This window comes from Tachysurus fulvidraco, chromosome 22 (genome assembly GCF_022655615.1).
Source record: "Tachysurus fulvidraco isolate hzauxx_2018 chromosome 22, HZAU_PFXX_2.0, whole genome shotgun sequence".
Classification (NCBI taxonomy): domain Eukaryota; kingdom Metazoa; phylum Chordata; class Actinopteri; order Siluriformes; family Bagridae; genus Tachysurus; species Tachysurus fulvidraco.
Window position 1 is genome coordinate 6,804,437 of NC_062539.1, and position 22,250 is coordinate 6,826,686.

The 22,250-nt window shown below is 41.9% G+C and overlaps 1 protein-coding gene across 1 annotated transcript in view; it reads right to left on the reverse strand.

Annotated features, from left to right (window-relative positions):
- The window catches only part of LOC113645350 (potassium/sodium hyperpolarization-activated cyclic nucleotide-gated channel 2-like), a 64,360-nt gene extending 59,526 nt beyond the window's left edge, over window positions 1-4,834 (reverse strand). The window contains exons 1-2 of the mRNA XM_027150887.2: window positions 4,463-4,834; window positions 1,617-2,696 (exon numbers count right to left, since the gene is read on the reverse strand). Coding sequence (XP_027006688.1) covers window positions 1,617-2,662 — 1,046 coding nt within the window. The 5' untranslated portion in view covers window positions 2,663-2,696; window positions 4,463-4,834. The remainder of the gene's footprint in view (window positions 1-1,616; window positions 2,697-4,462) is intronic.
- Window positions 4,835-22,250: the final 17,416 nt, after the last annotated feature.

Below are 22,250 nucleotides of genomic sequence, written 5' to 3' on the forward strand. Positions count from 1 at the left end.
ATTGGGTGTCTGATGTAGGCCTAATATTGCATCTAAATGCAGGCTAATCAAGCTAACCAGCATTTTTTTCCAGGTTTTTGTTTTGACTACGCGTGCATAACCTGACATGACCCTTGCAGCAGGGTAACAGTCAACAATGTTTGTGTGGCTCTGAATGAGCACGTGTGCCCGAGTGTCTGCGGATCAACGGAAGTGACGAGTTTCCGTGCGGCGCGTGGAGAGAGCTCAAGGTCACCGCTCCCACTCCCGAGGCGCGCTGCTGACTCATAATTCGAGGCTGATGTAATCTGTGACCACATTCGCTTCTTGGGGCTTTTTTTTGTTTGTTTGTTTGTTTTTCTTAACGTACGATGACGCATCGCTTGCGAAAAATAAAATCTTTTTTTTCAATCGTCACACTTTCTTACTTTTTTTTTTTTTTTTTTAAAAAGGTCGTACCGCAGATGAAACGCCGAGAAAAAACGCACGCGTCAAAACACGCACGGCAGCACAAACCTGTACGTCATAGCTGCACGTGCAAATAAAAATCTCGGCTCCATAAACCACGAGCACGCGCACGCGCGCGCACACACACACACACACACACACACACACACACACACAGACAGACGCACGCACACACGCACGCACACACAGGCTTGGGCATATGCGCCAAGACTCGCTGGCGTGGACACCTTAGCCGATCAACACTCCATGAACCTTTTTACAATTATATATAAGGGATTCGGATGAATAAGTGTCCTGTTTGAAAGGTTTCATGGCTGTAATATTGATAAACCCGACAGATGTCTGGTAGATGTAATACGCACAGACTGGTGGGTCTCTAACAGACACAGGGCTGCTGCTGCCATAACAAAACTCACTTTAGAACCTTTAGTCCTAATCTATTTCAATCCTGCTCAGTCCCTGCACTGTTAATGAACTAGCTCAGTGTTAATTAAATGACTGCAGGTGCTGTACATGTGTTTGCACAAATCTGCAAAGTATTATTGAACTATAAAGCAACTGTGATGCCTCAATAGCTAGATCAATATATTCACAATTTCGCTGTCTGTCAGTGCTGCCTCCTTACTCCCAACATCACCATCACAAAACACTCCATGTATAAAAAAAACTGGATATGCCAATAAGTATATGTGAGGCAAAATGCCAACCCAATCTCGCCACCCAACTGTGGAACCTTCATCATGTTAAACTCAAACTGCAACACAGAATGTTAGTATGCATTGCCAAAGCTTCGGAATGGGGTCAACTAAGATAGCCAGCAAAACACAAGAACTGTAAGTCCGGTCTGAAAAAAAGAAGTGTCAGTCCTTGACATAAATAAATATTGATATATATATAATATTGTTTGTGATATTGTAACATCTGGCTGTTTTGGCGCTGTCCGCTCTATGTGGTGCTGAAATCTAGATTTTCACTTTACAATAAATCAGCAGCATCTCGTTTTGACATCTCGTTTTGTGGCTAGAAAATACCATGCATTGATCATTCAGTTAACTGATTAAATGATCCTCAGGCTAATGAAGGTACACTAGGCAGCGTACAGTTTACTGCTACAAAAGATTGCATACCAATAAACTACATAACTTATAGTTTTCCCCTGAAAATCTTACCTGAAGTCGCTGTAAGGGTGAATGATCCACTTTCCCGCTGACTTGACGCGCTCCTGCTCTTTTTCCACTGCTTTCTGGCTGCCGTACATTCGTAAAGAGAATTTGTTGACCCCCGGCTGCAGCATACTACCGAACTGCCTCTGCATGAAGCTCGCTTGGCTCCCGCGTGTCTCAGCATCCTCGGTTGCGATCTGCCCGCCATCCTCAGACTTAAGGAACGTTACTGAGTTTCTAGGCTGCTGGCTCTGCATGGATGCGGACGCTTTGCGACTTGGTGCATTTGAAAACGACACCTTGGAGTCCTTCTTGTCCGGGACGGCGGCGCCGACTTCTCCAGGGCCCACGGGAGCAGCGGGCGCGTCCGTGCCTGAAGTTGAGGAGCTCGTCGCGCGTTTATTCGCATCCTGCTTGTCCTGCTTGGACATAATGGAGCGTAAGCTGCCAGTGCCAGAGTCTCTTCTGCACTCGCCGTTTTTATTGCACTTCATAACGGAAACCGGAGCTGCGGCGTTGCTTCCTCCTTCTCCTGGAACATTACAGGCGTCTACCGTGAGCGCAAGAGGAGATGATTTCCCGGGTTCGGGATCGTCGCGCGCCGCCGCATCACTCAGACGCGCAGGCGCGAACGTCCTAAATGCTGCGGATGCGTCCGTGGGAGCGACAACTTCCACTTGCTCGAGCTCTGAAGTGTCTTGGACCGCCGAGATCTCGTCGTTAGAGGAGCTCATTAGCGCGGCTCCCCCTCCTGACGTGAAGTTTTGCATTTTATTGGTGCCTCCTCCTACTCCCCCTACTCCTCCTCCTACACCTCCTACTCCTCCTCCTCCGGTGGCACCGGCTCGCCTGAGTCGAGACTGCTGATACTTGGGCTCTTCTTCACTGTCCTCTGCCTCGTCCGTGATTTCGTGCTTGGTCGGGCCGCACTGGTTGGACAGTCTGGTGTCGCAGCGGCTTGCGCAATGAGACGGCGGTGCGCCACAACCGCTCACGACGGCAGGCTTTTGCACGACAACTCCTGAGCCGGGTGAAACCTCATTCCGGTCCATGGCGTTCGGGGGATCAAATTTGGCCTCCGGTAATCTTGAGGGGAAGTCAGTGAAGAGAGAGAGAGAGAGAGAGAGAGAGAGAGAGAGAGAGAGAGAGAGAGAGAGAGAGAGAGAGAGAGAGAGAGAGAATGATTTCTGGAATCTGCTTTCTTGCTTTATCACATTTATTCATTAATTTATTCATTCATACATTCTTTATCTTGTTATGAGTAGCAGTCAGTCTGGTATCACTTCTAGTTTTGCAGCAATAGAGACAGAATCCTGCTGTTACCCAGCTTGGCCTGACCAGCATCAATCAATAGATATTAAGGATTATTTTACTGTTAATTCCTTACTGTTGTCTTATTTTCTTGTCTACAATGTGACATTGAGAAAATAAACCAGTTCTTATAGTCAACCAGTTTCACCAATTATCCCTATATGTTTTTATATCTGTTTGGATTTCAGGTTGCTTGATTTGGAACCCAGACTGGATGTGAAAAATAAAATCAATGATTGAAAAATTATCAATTTTTTGGCTATCTAATTAAAATATATATAGATAGCCTGATCAATGTTTTTGGAAACTGATTTCTTAACTGGATTTATTTTCTCTTAAAGAAGCAATTTGTCATTTTTATAGCCCTCTGCTGACAGTAAGGGGAGCTGCATGTGCATACAAAATAATGCCAAGCATTACTCTTCTATACAAAAAAGAAGAAAACAAAGTTGAAGAGCTCATCAGGCCAGCTATTCTGACGGGAGGTGGAGCTGACTTCTGGTTTGTAACAACTGTAAATAAAATCCACATATAAAGAAACTAGCAAGATCCATTGTACAGCAATATCTGTGCCCAGTAAATTAAATAACTGTCATATGCCTATAACAGTTTTTTGTTGTTGTTGCTGTTTGTTTGTTTTGGCAGTTTTCTCAGCAAGTTTTAATCTGTACAGTCGTTCTATGCTAAAAGAAGTTCAACATCTTATTAGCCAGGGTTTATAATTAAATGCCACCACAGTAGCTAAGTAGGATTTCAAGTAATCAGCATAAAAGAAATTGCAACGACATTGTAAGGTCCTTGTCATAGAGGATGTTCTCAATGACAGTCTTCCCTCAATGACATCAGCCTACTGCCCCCTGGTGATAGAAATGAGAGACTCATTTCTTCTAAGTCAAGACAAGAATGCACAAGACAAGACAAGAGAAAAGGAGCTGAGAGGACAGCACAGCAGTTTGCTAAGGCACAGACCTGCTTTAATCACCATCACATTGAATCTAAAGGGAGCAAAAGCACTTATATAGAAAGCATGGAGTCAAACCACTTCAGCATGCACTGCTTGATGCTTTCGTTAGAAATCCTCCCATTGTTCTAAGCTGTACTGTTGATAATGTACTAAGATTTTTGTATCTGTCCTTAAGCACTGATTTTGGTGTTACTATGTAATGCGACTCAGCAAAAACAACCATTTCTTTGGAATATTTTACAAGTGAAAGATGCACGGTGTCATAACAGCATCCAGATACAGGACATGTTAAACACGTTAAAAAAAAAACATTAAAAAATAATCATATAACAACTTCTTTAATCGTTTTTTAATAAGTCAGGAGCTCATCATGCTCCTACATGCCTTAGCATACTTCTACACCGTGATCTCTACACATGGCAGAGTAAATGTATGCGTCTGACTTACAGCAACTAACAACAACTCAACAATAAGCTCACTGATGTATCTGATCAATTATCTTTAAGAAAGCAGGACGGATCTTTCCGCAATGTTTCCGAGAACTGACAGATTTACCCCAGCAGGGAGGCAGGCTTACCTTGAGAGAGCCAGTGCGTGCCAATGTCATTGAAAGGTTGTCTGAGCTCAATGGACCGGAGCGTGGCATCCATGTGTCCATGTGCCGAGGACACACATCATTCATTGCCTAACAAAGGGTCAGTGAGCCGCCACGGCATCCTGTTTCTCCCGCTTGCTTCTTTTTACCTTCAACTGCTTGCTGCTGACTGACTGATGACAAGCTGCACAACACTGAATCACAGTTTCTCTGTGTCTGCAGCGTCACGCACTTCCTGGTTGGACACACAGGAGCGTGATGCTCCCGGCTTCATTTGCATAAAAGGCAGAGTTCCGAGAAAAGGAGACAAGACTGGGATTGATCTTGGAGGTGAGCCAGACAGACTAGATCGCAGGGACAGAAGAGACAGAAGAGGAAAAGCTATTCACAAGTAATCTGCTGTTCACAAGTAAAATGGTGGTGCTTGATGTCTCCAAGACAAACATCTATTTTTGATACATACATAAAAATATAGTATAACACAATGCCCTTTTTGGAGATACAGTGTGGGACGTATTCATGGGATGGTATCTTAAGTATGTAACCTAGTGAACCAGCATTAATGTATTCAATGTTAGAGATTTAAGCACTTATGTACGTCGCTCTGGATAAGGGCGTCTGTCAAATGCTGTAAATGTAAATGTATATGTAAATATATTCATCAGAAGAATGTTTAGACATAGGTCACATCACTATTGATACATAAATACATAAATACGGTTTGTACTAAATGTTAATGTAAATTCTCCTCTTTTTATGGGTTTAATCACTCTAAAAAACGACATTCTTCAAAAAAAATCGGTTTCTTGGATAGTTAAGGGTTACTACAGAGGTTTTTACTTGGAAATCTGATAAGGAAACACATACTGTATATTCAAGAAATCCAAGATGAAGAACATTTTAGATGGAATCTTTTACAATGAATATTCATCCAGGGCCTTAGCCAGCCTATTGAAAGGGGGGGGGGGTGTTACTGGTTCAATACTTCATTTTGGTGACCTTTTATGCACTAATCTGTGCTGGATTAGCTTGTCTGCTGGTATCATAACGAGCACGCTTTTTGATGCACCTAAATTATTTACTGTATTGTCGTTAAATTGCTTCCTCATGTACCACCTTTGTCAGTCCATACACAGTTCATAAGTTTAAAGACCACACTAACAACAGAATAGATTTAATGAACTTTACTGAAGTATTAACGCTTATTATTTTCATCATCATTTCTTGACTCTCTGTCAATGCCTCTTTGCTTGTTGCTGTATTTGTCTTGACACTTATGGATTTAGTTCACTTGTCAGTTCCAATTTTCTTGGATACATTTGGAGAATATGTTACATGCTTCCCATGGAAAGAGCAACTCGAATGGTGTATTTAATCTATTTTGACTTATTTAAAGTTTATATAAATGTTTATTAATGTGAAATGTTTATATAATTGTAATAGTAATGAAATTACCTCCCTGGGACGTAACAGTTACGTTGCCAGTAAGTTATGAAATTACCAAAATAGTAAGTAACTGGACCGTAGTGGCGACGTAGTGATTTGGTACTGTAATGGTCATGAAATTATACAGTTACGTTGCCAGCTGGTAAGACATGAAATTACCAAAAATGACCAATAAATTATGTAACTAGTACGTCTTGTGTCAGCTAGGCATCGTAAATCAATTAATATACTAATCATTCCAGATAATTTACCTCAAGCTTTCTGCTTTGAAGTTCAGAGGCGATGCTTCACCGTTGCTTTGAAAAGTGTATTGCGCGCGCGCGCACACACACACACACACACACACACACACACACACACACACACACACACACACACACACACACACACACACACACACACACGTCCAGCCACAATAATGTATCATTTTAATTTGAAAGGGCAACCCAGACGATTTGTCACAAGCATTGATTAAAACAATGATGACAATAATCACATGAAAAAAAAAAAAACCCGACTTAAATTCTGGACCTTTGGCAGTCGGATGGGGGGGGGGGGGGGGTCCGAACCCCCCCTGCCTACGGGCTTGTCATCTTAACACATTGAAAAATCTTAAGATGCAAGCCCAAGCCATGACGCTACGTACTCCGTGCTTACCTGATGACTTTGTATGTTTTAGACGATGAGCAGATCTTTTCTTTCTCCTTCCTTCACTTTGGTAAAGGTTAAACTTTGTTCCAGAACCTTTCTTGATGACTGGTTTGTATTTTGTGGTTTGGTTCCTATATATTTCTACCTTAAACCTTCACTCCTTCTCTGTGGAGGTTGTTGGTGACCTCACTGTTTGTTGGTTTTAGTTTTTTCTTCACAGCTCTCCTGATGTTTGTAACAATCATTCCTGATTGTTGTATTGGCTGTTTTGGTTTTCTCCTATAAACAGCACTCTGGTCTTCATGATGCTTTATCATTTTTAACAACAAATTCACATCTTCATGTTTGAAACCCTGTACTCAACCCGACAGCAAACATTTGACCTTGTTGTGACCTTGACCCTGTTCTTGAGAAATGGATCAATTCACAAGCTGGACCAAGTAATAATTTCATATAAGTCCTACAAACATTCACTCCTTCTTGAGATATTGCACTAATAAGGATTTTGAATGGATATACAGACGACCGGAAATTATAATAGAATTGGTAGTGGTCATCTAAGTGAAATAAAAGACTTGGAAAATAATCTTTTCCAAGTTATTTTCTATCCTGAAGTTAAACAACTACACAGCTTTGTATTGGGCCACATCGTAATCCATCATAAATTGATTTCCTATAACATGCAATGTTGTGTTTTACTCCTGAGCTATTGTGATTGTCCTGCATGACTAATACATAGCAGAGCAAAAGCTTCACAGCTGTAAAGCAGCATGTCAGTGACACAGCTGTCACGATAAGCTGAGAAATCAGCACCGCTGAGCCCGAAGTATCAGCGCTGAGCCTCCAGTTATCACACATTACAAACGTGTAATGGGATAATGAGTGAGACAATCTCCTGTAGCTGCTCACCACAAGCCACGTTTGACCTTCGAGCCTCCCGTACTGCAGAAGAGGAATGAGTCATCGAGTTCTCCAGGGGGTTTGAGGACTTCGGGGGTTTATTAGTAACAGTTGCTCTGTGTGTGAGGGGGTACCAAGTGTGAAAATAAACCTACTCTAGAAGAAAAGACAAAAATCTGGAGGCCACCACCAGGGACTGCTCTCAAAGGAATGTTTAGATTTGTTTCTGAAATTATTGCATTCTTGCAGTCTGTTTACACACCAACTGCTTTCTTAGGGAAAAAAACAACCCCAACCTTATTATAAACAGCAGTGTCCCTAAAAACACTGTTTCCATCTCTTAATTAACACTGATAGTGATATTGATTTAATCCACTTCGATTTGATTTTTCAGTCAACAGCGTGTGTGTGTGTGTGTGTATATATAAATACAATATGGATGAGGGCTAACGATAAAAATATAAACTGGATATTGATCTTTATTGACCCCGGTGCATTAGATGAATCAGTGTTTTCAGTCCATTTGAGATGGTTAACTTGTTCAGTGTTTTCTACTTGTTTACAGTTTTAAAGATTAACACTTGATTAATGAAGAAGCAGCCTTGCCTTTAAGCGTAGCAAGTGAACAAAAAGTCAATTTTCAATTGACAAAGTCATTAGGTGTAATGAGGCTTTTCTGTAATTTAGTGAAGAATGCCGTAATTTGTAAAAATACCGCTTAATACAACTACCAGAAAGCAGTTCATGGCAGTGAATTCAGACTCCCGTGTGTTGTGAAGTTGGAAACGTCAAACACTGAGATATGAGAGCTAAAAATGGGTCACGAGAAGTAGCAGCGAGATGAGAGCTGAAAACATGGACTGTCTCTCACACAGCTGTGTAGCTGAAAGCACACAACAACTTGTCTGTGCATGTACAGTGGTGCAAAAGTGACTTGATATTATTCAGTGGCTGTAAACCATCTGTCATCTTAAACCAGAGCAACTCCATTCATTTTATCTATTCAGTTATAATAAATCAGAAAAGAAAAAAAAAACCACATAGCTTGTTCGACTCCCATGACAGAAAACCTAAAAATTCCAGCTTTACCTTTTGCCTGCTACAAAACCCTGACACTGAAGACTCACTCATCAATGATTAGACTAAATAAGACCTTTTTTAACCTGTCAAGCATGATGCTTAGCTAATGCGATTTAGTTGTTACTATAGAAACACTCATGGACATGTAGAGAGGGGTGTGTGTGTATATATATATATATACTTACTTTTGTCAACAATTTTCTCTTTTCATCATTCCGATTACCTGAAAGATGAAGCAGTGCATACTGTTTTTTGTTGTTGTTGTTTATGACTTAAAAAACAGATCATTTAACTTGAAATAATCATTAAAATAAGTTAAAAAGAAAACCGATTCATTGAATGTGTTAATGGGGAAATTGCACAAAAAAAAAGTTAAATATTATTACAACTTTGTGGAAGGGAAGACTGAGGATTGTGTGGAGTAAAATTATTACTCCTGCAGTCCTTTCCTGCATTTTTTAGTGTAAAAAAAAATAAAAATTTAATTATTTTCCCCATAGATGCAGGCACAAAAGTTGATGCTGTCACGCTGTGACACGGTGAAACAAAAGGCAAGAGAGGATCCAATTGCAGATAGAACTTTTACTGGACAAAAACAAGAAACAAACAGATAGGCAGGCAAAACAGATCAGGACACTGAACAGGAACAGAGAACAACATGGACCAAACACCAACAACGACCAACACCAGGGAAGTGAACAGACAGAGTAAATGTAGTAAACAGGAGCCAATCACAACGCAGAGACAATCAGAGACAAAGACAAGACACCTGGGGGAGAGATGGAATGTAATTAGTGTCCATGATAAGCAATGAGTGGGCGGAGCAAACAATTAACAGGGCAAGGCAGTAGACAGACAAAAAGGAAAACACAGAGGGACTCATTACAGAGCCCCCCTCCCCTACGAGCGGCTTCCAGACGCTCCCAAGTCCACAAAACCCAGTCCAGGAGGGTGGAGCGAAGGCGCAACCAGGGTGGGAGGGCGGTTCGGGTTCGTGTAGTGGTGGTGCCAGCCGAGCAGGAGGCCGCGGCGGCGCCGGCCGAGCAGGAGGCCGGGCGGCACCGGCGGAGCAGGAGGCCAGAGAGGCACCGGCAGAGCAGGAGGCCAGGGCAGCGCCGGCAGAGCAGGAGGCCAGGGCAGCGCCGGCAGAGCAGGTGGCCAGGGCGGAGCCGGCAGAGCAGGTGGCCAGGGCGGTGCCAGAGCTCTCAGAACTCACTCAGCTCACACAGGAGCTTGCCGCGGCTCTACAAGGGCTACAAGGAGCCGCCGCCGCACCGACTCCCCCAACACCAGCAGCGGCTCCCCAGGCCGTGCCGTACCCCGCTCCTGCTGTCACCGGACCCCGTCTCGCCTTCCCGGAGAAGTTTAGCGGCGAACCCGTAGGGTGCCGGGGCTTTCTGATGCAGTGCTCGCTGTTCGTTGCGCAACAACCAACCCTGTACGCTACAGAAGACAGCCGTATAGCCTTCGTCTGCTCCCTGCTCACCGGTAAGGCATTGGATTGGGCCACCGCGGTGTGGAGAGAGAACACCTTCCCCTCGTTCGCGGCATTCCTCACCCAGTTTCGTACGGTCTTACACCACTCCGCCTCTGGGGAGAGCGCGGAGGAGCGCCTGCTGGCCGTGTCGCAGGGCGATCGCACCGCGGCGGAGTATGCCCTAGCGTTTCGCACTCTCGCCGCCGAAGCAGGCTGGGAGGAATGCCCACTGCGACTGCTCTACCGCAAGGGTTTAAATGATAACCTCCAAGCTGAACTGGCCTGTCGAGATGAGGGACAGAGCCTATCCGAGTTCGTGGATCTCTCCATCCAACTGGATAATCTCATGCGCTCCTGGCGAGCCCGAACCCCTCCGCGCACATGCAGGTCGACTTGTGTTACTACAGTCATTCTGAGCGTTTCCTGTGTTCTGTTTTCCGGTTATTACTTCTGCTCTCTCTTCTTGACTTTCTGATTGTTTGCCGCCTGCCCCGACCTTTTGCCTGTCCCCGATTCGGATTCTGCTCTCTCTCTGATATTGTGTTTTGTCGGTTCTGACCCCTGCCTGTTTGACTCCGATCTGTGTTTATATTTAAATAAACTCTGCTGCAAATGTATCCCCAGCAGTATGCCTCCTCGTCATTACAGATGCATTATTACAGGCTAGTATATTTCAAAGCCAAGAGATTTTAATTGTCCACAAATAAAACCTGTTTTTTGGATGTCAAATTGACTGCTTATAAATTAAAAATTATACAATTATCACCATTCTGTGTGATCAGCCTTACATCGCAAGTGTCATTACAATCATACATTACAATCACTATCACTATATTTACAAATGTGTAGCTTTTTTTTCCCCTGGAGGCCTAATGAAATGCAATGCCCAATTTGTGTGCATGTGTTTTGCGTGTTAGTGGATGTTCATTGCCATGAAAAGGGAAAAGTGTGACCTATTGCACCACTAAATGTGGCCAGGGAGACTACAGGAGGTACTAAATTATTTTACGAACACAGTTCAATGGTTCTTCGGCATAAAGGACGTGTTCTCCTGTGGTCTAATGCGCGCACGCACAGTTACACATCTCTACCTCGTGTCCTTTTAAAACGCACCGCAAGGCACAGGGCGAGGCGCAGGTGGGGGCACCGCAAGGCACAAGGCGAGGCGCAGGTGGGGGCACCGCAAGGCACAGGGCGAGGCGCAGGTGGGGCCACCGGGCGAGGCATCCAGTGTGTCCTGACAAAGGCATTCTCTTCACAAAGGGCATATTTCACTCTGTGGAGTAACACACACAGTTACACATCTCTACCTTGTGTCCTTCTTTTAAAACTGCGAGGCAGGTGGGGGGAGCGCAAGGCACAGGGCGAGGCAGGTGGGGGCACAGGGAGAGGCATCCAGTGTGTCCTGACAAAGGCATTCTGTTCACAAAGGGCATATTTCACTCTGTGGAGTAACACACAGTTACACATCTCTACCTCATGTCCTTTTAAAATGGCGAGGCAGGTGGGGGGAGCGCAAGGCACAGGGCGAGGCAGGTGGGGGGAGCACAAGGCACAGGGCGAGGCATCCAGTGTGTCCTGACAGAGGCACTCTCTTCACAAAGGGCATATTTCATTCTGTGGAGCAACACACACACACACACACACACACACACACACACACCAGTTACACATCTCTACCTTGTATCCTTATTTTAAAACTGAAAGTGTTAACAAATGATTATACAATAATAAAGATTTCATTCTGTGTCTTTCCAACAAGTTCCAACATCAACATCATCTGTTCACAACCCCAGCTTTCTGTCACTGGGACCTACATTGTGACCCAAAATCCTTTGGTAATCCTCAGATTTCATGATGCCTTGCACACAGTCAAGGCACCTAGTGCCAGAGGCACCAACACAACCCCAAAACATCTTTGAACCCCCACCATACTTTACTGTAGGTACGGTGTTCTTTTTATTACGTTTTTGGTAAACAGTAGAATGATGTGCTTTACCAAAAAACTCTTGGTCTCATTTGTCCACAAGACGTTTTCCCAGAAGGACTTTGGCTTACTCATGTACATTTTGCCAAACTGAATTCTTGCCTATTTATGTCTCTGTGTCAGCAGTGGGGTCCTCCTGGGTCTCCTGCCATAGCATTTCATTTCATTCAAATGTTGACGGATAGTTCGCGCGGACACTGATGCACCCTGGGATTACAGGACAGCCTGAATTTCTTTGGAACTTATTTGGGGCTGCTTATCCACCATCCTGACTATCCTGTGTTGCAACCGTTCATCAATTTTTCACTTCCGTCCACATACAGGGAGATTAGCTACAGTGCCTTGGGTTGCAAACTTCTTGATCCTGTTGCGCACTACGGACAAAGGAACATCTAGATCTCTGGAGATGGACTTGTAACCTTGAGATTGTTGATATTTTTCCACGATCTTAGTTCTCAAGTCCTCAGACGGCTCTTCTCCTCTTTCTGGTCTCCAATGCTTAGTGTGGCACACAGTCAGACAGTGCAAAGAAGAAGAAGTGCACAATGCTAAGTCAACTTCTCTCCTTTTTATCTGCTTTCAGGTGTGATGTTTATTGCCCACACCTGTTACTTGCCCCAGGTTAGTTTACAGGAGCATCACATGCTTGAAACAAACATATCTCCACAAATTTGAAAGGCTGCTAATAATTTTGTCCGGCCTGGAGTTGTGTAAAATTGTTAAATTTGCTTTTTCGTATTTTTGCTTTCGTTTCAATACACACAAAGGAAATAAACAGAGATATAGAAAACCGACCCCTATGTTAATATATCGTTATAATCCCAGCACTACTAAAACATTAGACAGTCCAATACATCAAACTCAAACTCTTGATTTTGCTTCGATTAAGTAGAAACTGTTAAAGAAATCTCCTCCAGAATGTCTGGTGATTAGTCTTTTCTCCTGCCGATCCCAAATAAATATTCACTTCACTTCTGTAGCTTAATATAATATTATTATCAGTATGCCTTTAAATTCTAAACACTGAATTTTCCATGAAAAATGTGGTGGATCAGCTGTAACAAAAATATCCTCTAGAAGATTACATGGAGGTGAGGATGGACAGAAAAAAGTGAGGAGTGCTGAAGTCTAACAGCATACTAAAGCACAGTAAGGAGAAAGGGAAGTGACGCACGAGATGAGAGTTGCTTGTGCAAGCCATTGCACTATGCATTCCGTGAAATTTGTGATTGCACAGAAGACGCATCTCCCTCCCTGTAAATGGTCCCATGCATATGGCACAATCCCAGCCTGCTCCTACACAAGGGGCAAGAAAAGGCAAGCAATGTAGAAGTTAATGAGGCTAGGAAATCAAGATCTTGTGTTGGCTGAGGTCAGAGAGAAAATATTTAATCAAGTCAACCACACCTTAAATGCTGTTAGAAAGGATATCCGGTGTCTCTATCTGGCTGATATCAGCAAAAAATCCTGGATCAGATATCAGACAGAAAGGAAAAAACTAAATCGGATCTGTTTCTGTAACAAGCCGACATGTACGCTGAAACAGGATGTTCTGTTATAACAAATAAATCATCAGTAACGCAGTGGTGTGATGTGGACTCCAAGCATGACGCAAAGTATTACTGATAAATTTCCCATAAAAGAACGTTTTCATCCAGCGCTTTATTCCACTTGTACCACAGCAGCCCGATCTGTTATCACGAGACCAATACATCATATTTAATGCTTAGGATAAAATAAATTATAATCGTATTATAGAAGATAGAACAGGAAAATAGCTCTTTTAATTTCAGTAATTAAGTATGTATTTCGAGACATTGGAGAGAATTGTGGGTAATAAATAATGAGATGTTGACACGATGTTTTTTTATTTAGCTGAAGTTTATTCCACTCCAATAACCCATCCTTCTGGCAGACTGTGTGTGTTGCACAAAAGGTTAGATACCTTACACGCTGCTAATGAATCAAACACTTAAAGAATCGATGTACTATTTCACTATTTACTCCTTATTCATATATTTCTATCTAACGCTCTTTAACAGGCTTTGTCTCTCTGTACTTGTGTTACTACCGAGCAAGTGCTTTAACTCGGGGTAAGCAAATCTCATTTGCCTACCCTGAACCGGTTTGTGTCACAGTATCGGTTAATATTCCAAACAGAAATCATTAACGCCGGCTAAATGAGTAGCACACTGGTCAGAAGTTTCTCCATATCCTCCCACAATGCAGCAGTAATAAACACTCACCCACATGCTCCTCCTCTGTGACTATCGATGCCATCCAGTTGATCACCTGTGGGAAAACTTTACACTTTACATATTCTGCAGGTTGGCAGTCTTTTGGATTCATTTATTATTTCCAGGACCTCATATCCTTCACAGTTGTGCTCCCTGACTTAGGATCCGTGTCAGGATTCCCATAATGTTTCCTATTTCAAGAATCCTCCTGGAAATAAAGATCAGACCAGGTGAGAAGAGAGAGAAAGAGAGAGAGAATTTTAAGACTACTTAATCTCTCACTGCAGGTCTGTATGAAAACATAGCTGTAGCTGAGAACAGAGAACTTTCTGGAACCCCGTTATCATCATCTGAACAGCATTAAAGCAGGAGTCCTTGTGTCTTATAACAGTCAATCATGACAGCTGACAGACACACACACACATCTCACAGCAATTAAACATCTCTAACACTAATTACCCCCCTGGGGTTAGACATATATATATAATAAATACATCCCAGTACACTGAAGAACCACAATGACACTTTAATAAGCCTAAGCTCTGTTAGGACTAAACCAAATCATAACATTACCGTTTACACTGACACTTTATCTTATATGATTTTATTTCAATTCTAACAAATTTCCGGCTAAAGTTATGATTAAACGCTGTGAAGGAGTATGAACTACTAACAAGCTTCATGTTTCCAGCAAAGAGAAAATACGGTTGTTACGGTCTTAGCTGGGAGCTAAGCTAAGCTAACTAGCGTGTACTCGACTCTAGTGTCGTTCCTAAATAAAGCAACGTCATGATTAAGCTCAGCTTGTTTACACTGTAACTTACCGGGAGACGAGGGCTAATCTGTTCAGAACATACCGGCTGGTCCGTCAGGGAGCTTCCTCCATCTTCGTGTTCACTGTGAGGCTCGCAAACACAGCGTGTGTTGTGTTCTTGTGTCCTCAAATTGTTGTCCGAATGGAGAGCGGTGATATTAGTATGCGACTGTGAACTGTATGTATTTAATGAACAACATGAGACGTGCTTTTGAGCCGTGCGCTTCTTTTACTGGCTTTGCTTCACCAAGACATGAGCAATCAACTGATCAGTCCGACACACAAGTCAACTTAATCAAACAGTGTGTGTCGAATCAAATCCACCCCCCCCCCCTTTTTCTTAGCAAAACTTAAAGATATGTAACTTACATTCAAGGTGATCCAGTCAAATCTACTCATGTACACGTGTGACTGTGTGTGTGTCGGGTGTAATAATTTCACTCAGATCAGGTGGATGTTCGAATATAAAAATAAAAAAATATATAAAAACTCTAATACAGACAATTCACATTAATACAGTGAAGATATAAACTCAAGTAACCATCATTTTGTATATTTTGTATAAATGTAATAAGGAGAGAAGAACGCAGCCCTAAAATGGCGGTTACACGTGAGAGCACGTGCGAGCTTAGAACACACATGTGCTAATAGCTAACACTCAGCTAGGGCTAATATTTTAACACAGAACATGATGAAACTCAATAAAACACATACTTGGGAAAAACAGCACCAAAAGGCTTATCAGCATCCAGTGCATCAGTGTCGCATTGGAAGTCTTACCTGAATAAACAGAAGTTTGGAGTTTACAAGCAGGCCAATTAACACACTCTTCATACTCAAACACAACTAGGAGTTGACTGACAAATTAAGTAAACTTTTGTGTAGTTTATAGTCCAAACTTGGGCTTGAAAATGATCCAAACTTAATTATTAAGACGGAGCAATCATTGATGCGACTTACCAGCAGGCCGAGCTATGATAAATCTCCGCCCCGATATCATGGGCACAAGCACAAGGGACAAACAGCCAATGGCGAGTTTCCCAGTTTATGCTGAATTTAACAACACTATTTTTAAACTCCGTTACACATATTCAACTCTATCAGACAGAAACTTTGATTAAACACTTGACTGATTTAACTAACCGAAACACCACAGTAAATATTTGCTCACAAGTGTTCTCTGTAAACATCAATAGTCCCTTCACATGTCTTTGAGAATATTTTGCTTAATCTGTTATAGAATACTGTTCTCTCTCTCTCTCTCTCTCTCTCTCTCTCTCTCTCTCTCTCTCTCTCCCTCCCTCCCTTTGGAGATATTGCCATATCACATGCCCATAACGTAATCATTGTATCTAGTTGGCCGTACTACTGCCCTGCCACTTCTTGTGTGGCAAGTTGGATGTTCATCTATTCTCACCGGAGAATTTATCTTTTTCAAGTGGCGTCGATTCCTCCTGAATGTCTTTCCAGCTGGTGTTTGCACTGTGTAAGACTGGGGTTCATCTCTCTGGTGCACCACTACAGCAGGCTTCCATCCACGTTTGTTCTGCATATGTACCGTGGATCCTGGAATCAGCTCAGGTAGTGTCTTGGCATGTGGGTTGTACTGATGCCGCATACGAGATTGTAATTCCACCAGCCTTTTGTGTATATGCTGTGGGGTTGTCTGTTGAAGCTCAGTGTTAGAGCATGTGAGTGTGCTCCGCAGGACTCTGCCCATTAACATTTGTGCAGGAGATTCATTCAGGCCTGTCACTGGTGTGTTTCTTAGTGACAGAAACACCAGATGTGGGTCTGTGCCTGTTTGTATCGCTTTCTTAATTGCATGTTTAACAGTCTTTATTGCTCTTTCTGCAAGTCCATTGGACTGAGGGTATCCAGGACTGGAGAATGTGAGCTTAAAGTCCCATGATGCTGCAAATGACTTCATCTCGTAGCACGCAAATGGAACATTGTCACTCAGCAATTCTTTCGGGATACCATGTCTGGCAAAGACTGATTTCTTTTTTGTATTACTGAGTGGGCTGATTTGTCAGGTAAGTTCAGTACCTCTGGGTATTTTGTCAAATAGTCCACTAGCAATGGATAAGACTGACCTCTCCATTCGAAAATATCTGCTCCGACCTTCATCCATGGTAGTTCTGGAACATCATGTGTGATGAGTGGCTCTTTCTGATGTCGTGGCTGGAGTTGACAAGGCACACATTTCTCCAACATCATCTCTATATCTTGTGCCATTCCTGGCCAATAGAGGGATTTTCTCGCTTTGGCCTTTGTTCTCATGATACCTTGGTGAGCTATGCGTAGTTTCTCGAAGATGACTTTTTTTGAAGCTCTGAGGTATGATTATCTTTGCATCAGTGCATTAATGGCCTCCAAGCCATGCACAACTTTCTCATCATAGAGGTCTTCACCTTCCTCAGCCTCCCTATTCACAGTTGCACGGGATAGCGTATCAGCAATATACATGCCCGGTGTATATGCAATGTTCAGTTCATACTTTTGTAGTTGTAAGAGCATTCACTGCAAACATGCTGGGGCCTGCACAGCTGTTTCTGCATGATGTTCTTGTGTGGTTTGTGAGATATGATTATGATGTGAGCTATGATAGGGATTCCTTACCGCATCCTTTCTCAGCAATTGCCTTAGAGGCGCTGTGAGTGAAGCTTCATTCGAAATGTACTGTGCTAAGTACTTAGTCATGCCAAGTAGACGTTGCAGGCCTTGTTTATCCTCTGGGGGTGGCATGTCAGTGATCGCCTTCACTTTTGCATCTTGAGGTCAGAGGGCGTCTGGTGTGATTATGTGTCCCACGTACGTCACAGTGCTGACCTTGAACTGAATCTTATCGCCATTAAATCTCACGTTGGCTGCTTTTGTGCTTTCCATCACCTTATCAAGGATTTTATCATGCTGCGGCTCTGTTGAAGCAGAGATGATGTGTATACGTCCTTGTATGTCACCAAAGGTTTCACAGTTCTTCTGTTGGAACACCTCACTTGTGGACTTGATGCCAAAGGGGAGTCTAAGAAAACAATATCTGCCCCATGGTGAGTTAAAAGTGCATAGTTTTGAGGATGGTTCATCCAACTTGATCTTGATCTGAATTTCCAGACAGGTTACTGCATACATCTTCAGGATTGGGAATGGAATAGTGCTGGCGTTTTATAGCCTTGTTCAGGTCGAAGGATCCAAGTGTACCATTTTTCTTTTCGGTTATAACGAAGCTGTTTACCCACTCTGTGGGTTCCGTTACAGGGGATAAAACACCTCCGTGCACAAGATCTTGAAGTGTGTCTTTCAGCTTGTTTCGAAAAGACATTGTAATATTTCTGCATCCATGGATCACCGGCGTAACTGTCAGGTCAACGTGTATATGATGGACTCCTGGGAATTCTCCCAACCTTGTGAAGACTGATGGATGCATCTTGATCAGCTCTTCTTTGGTTGCCGCAGACTTTTTTGCCAGCAGCTCGATCCCCTTTACAAGCTGCAGCTCCTCACAGAGAGAAAGAGAGAGAGAGAGACACAGGAAGAGAAAGAAACAGAGAGAGAGAGAGAGAGAGAGAGAGAGAGAGAGAGAGAGAGAGAGAGAGAGAGAGAGAGAGAGAGAGAGATATGCATGGTGTCAGGACAGCATCCAGATACAGGACATGTTAAACACTTTTAAATAATAATAATAATAATATAACTTGTTTAATCGTTTTTTAATAAGTCAGGAGCTCATCATGCTCCTACATGCCTTAGCATACTTCTACACCGTGATCTCTACACATGGCAGAGTAAATGTATGCGTCTGACTTACAGCAACTAACAACAACTCAACAATAAGCTCACTGATGTATCTGATCAATTATCTTTAAGAAAGCAGGACGGATCTTTCCGCAATGTTTCCGAGAACTGACAGATTTACCCCAGCAGGGAGGCAGGCTTACCTTGAGAGAGCCAGTGCGTGCCAATGTCATTGAAAGGTTGTCTGAGCTCAATGGACCGGAGCGTGGCATCCATGTGTCCATGTGCCGAGGACACACATCATTCATTGCCTAACAAAGGGTCAGTGAGCCGCCACGGCATCCTGTTTCTCCCGCTTGCTTCTTTTTACCTTCAACTGCTTGCTGCTGACTGACTGATGACAAGCTGCACAACACTGAATCACAGTTTCTCTGTGTCTGCAGCGTCACGCACTTCCTGGTTGGACACACAGGAGCGTGATGCTCCCGGCTTCATTTGCATAAAAGGCAGAGTTCCGAGAAAAGGAGACAAGACTGGGATTGATCTTGGAGGTGAGCCAGACAGACTAGATCGCAGGGACAGAAGAGACAGAAGAGGAAAAGCTATTCACAAGTAATCTGCTGTTCACAAGTAAAATGGTGGTGCTTGATGTCTCCAAGACAAACATCTATTTTTGATACTTTAAGGACAATCTTTAAAAACCACACACATTTATATATGTATATTTATATATATATGTAGCTATATACATTATTTCTTCATATTCTCCATATATTTCATATTTTTATATAGTTTTCTTATATAGTTTATACTTTCTTATTATTTTATTCTTACTGTATTTTTTGCTTTTTTAAAAATATTTTTTACACTGCATATCGTACCCTGTATGTATGTGTATGTGACAAATAAAATTTGATACGATTTGATTTGATACATAAAAATATAGTATAACACAATGCCCTTTTTGGAGATATGGGAGGTATCAGAAGAATGTTTAGGGTACATCACTATTGATACATAAATATCATAAAATATATAAATACGGTTTGTACTAAATGTTAATGCAAATTCTCTCCTTTTTATGGGTTAAATAACTCCGTTAAAAAACGACATTCTTTCAAAAATGGTTTCTTGGATAGTTAAGGGTTACTACAGAGGTTCTTACTTGGAAATCTGATAAGGAAACACATCTTAACACATCAAAAAATCTTAAGATGCAAGCCCAAGCCATGACACTACGTAATTTGAAAGAGCAGCCCAGAAGATTTGTCACAAGCATTGATTAAAACAATAATCACATGGAAAAAAAACAAAAAAAAAAACTCAAAATATATATTTCTACCTTAAACCTTCACTCCTGCTCTATGGAGGTTGTTGGTGACCTCACTGTTTGTTGGTTTTAGTTTTTTTCTTCACAGCTCTCCTGATGTTTGTTATCCGCTGCTGCTGTTTTCCTTGGCCCAATATGTTTGATGTCTTGGTGTTAGTACAGCAGTAGTTTTTCTTTTTGTGGACATTCCTGATTGTTGTATTGGCCATTTTGGTTTTCTCCTATAAACAGCACTCTGGTCTTCATGATGCTTTATCATTTTTAACAACAAATTCAATCTTCATATTTAAAACCCTGTACACAACCCGACAGCAAACATTTGACCTTGTTGTGACCTTGACCCTGTTCTTGGGAAATGGATCAATCAAAATCACAAGCTGGACCAAGTAATAATTTCATATAAGTCCTACAAACATTCACCTATTATTCATATTGCACTAATAAGGATTTTGGATGGATATACAGACGACCGGAAATTATAATAGAAGTGTTAGTGGTCATCTAAGTGACATCTAAATGACTTGGAAAATAATCAACTTCAGGATAGAAACAACTACACAGCTTTGTATTGGGCCACAACGTAATCCATCATAAATTGATTTGCTATAACATGCAGTGTTGTGTTTTACTCCTGAGTTATTGTGATTGTCTTGCTCACCACAAGCCACGTTTGACCTTCGAGCCTCCCGTACTGCAGAAGAGGAATGAGTCATCGAGTTCTCCAGGGGGTTTGAGGACTTCGGGGGTTTATTAGTAACAGTTGCTCTGTGTGTGAGGGGGTACCAAGTGTGAAAATAACCTACTCTAGAAGAAAAGACAAAAATCTGGAGGCCACCACCAGGGACTGCTCTCAAAGGAATGTTTAGATTTGTTTCTGAATTTATTGCATTCTTGCATTCTGTTTACACACCAACTGTTTTCTTAGGGAAAAAAACAACCCCAACCTTATTATAAACAGCAGTGTCCCTAAAAACACTGTTTCCATCTCTTAATTAACACTGATAGTGATATTGATTTAATCCACTTCGATTTGATTTTTCAGTCAACAGCGTGTGTGTGTGTATATATAAATACAATATGGATGAGGGCTAACGATAAAAATATAAACTGGATATTGATCTTTATTGACCCCGGTGCATTAGATGAATCAGTGTTTTCAGTCCATTTGAGATGGTTAACTTGTTCAGTGTTTTCTACTTGTTTACAGTTTTAAAGATTAACACTTGATTAATGAAGAAGCAGCCTTGCCTTTAAGCGTAGCAAGTGAACAAAAAGTCAATTTTCAATTGACAAAGTCATTAGGTGTAATGAGGCTTTTCTGTAATTTAGTGAAGAATGCCGTAATTTGTAAAAATACCGCTTAATACCAGAAAGCAGTTCATGGCAGTGAATTCAGACTCCCGTGTGTTGTGAAGTTGGAAACGTCAAACACTGAGATATGAGAGCTAAAAATGGGTCACGAGAAGTAGCAGCGAGATGAGAGCTGAAAACATGGACTGTCTCTCACACAGCTGTGTAGCTGAAAGCACACAACAACTTGTCTGTGCATGTACAGTGGTGCAAAAGTGACTTGATATTATTCAGTGGCTGTAAAAATAAACAACAAAAAAAACCATACACAGCAGATCTGCAGATCAAGTAAAATTCTGAACTGTTTCTTCATCTTAAACCAGAGCAACTCCATGCAGTTTATCCATTTATAGTTATAATAAATCAGAAAACCTAAAAATTCCAGCTTTACCTTTTGCCTGCTACAAAACCCTGACACTGAAGACTCACTCATCAATGATTAGACTAAATAAGACCTTTTTTAACCTGTCAAGCATGATGCTTAGCTAACGCATGGGATTTAGTTGTTACTATAGAAACACTCACGAACATGTAGAGAGGTGTGTGTGTGTATGTGTATATATATATATATATATATATATATATATATATATATATATACACACACATACATACACAAATACATATTCACAAACTATATATATATATATATATATATATATATATATATATATATATATATATATATATATATATATGTATGTATATGTATATACATATATATAAATAAAGTGTGTGTGTACACAATTTTCTGTTTTCATCCTTC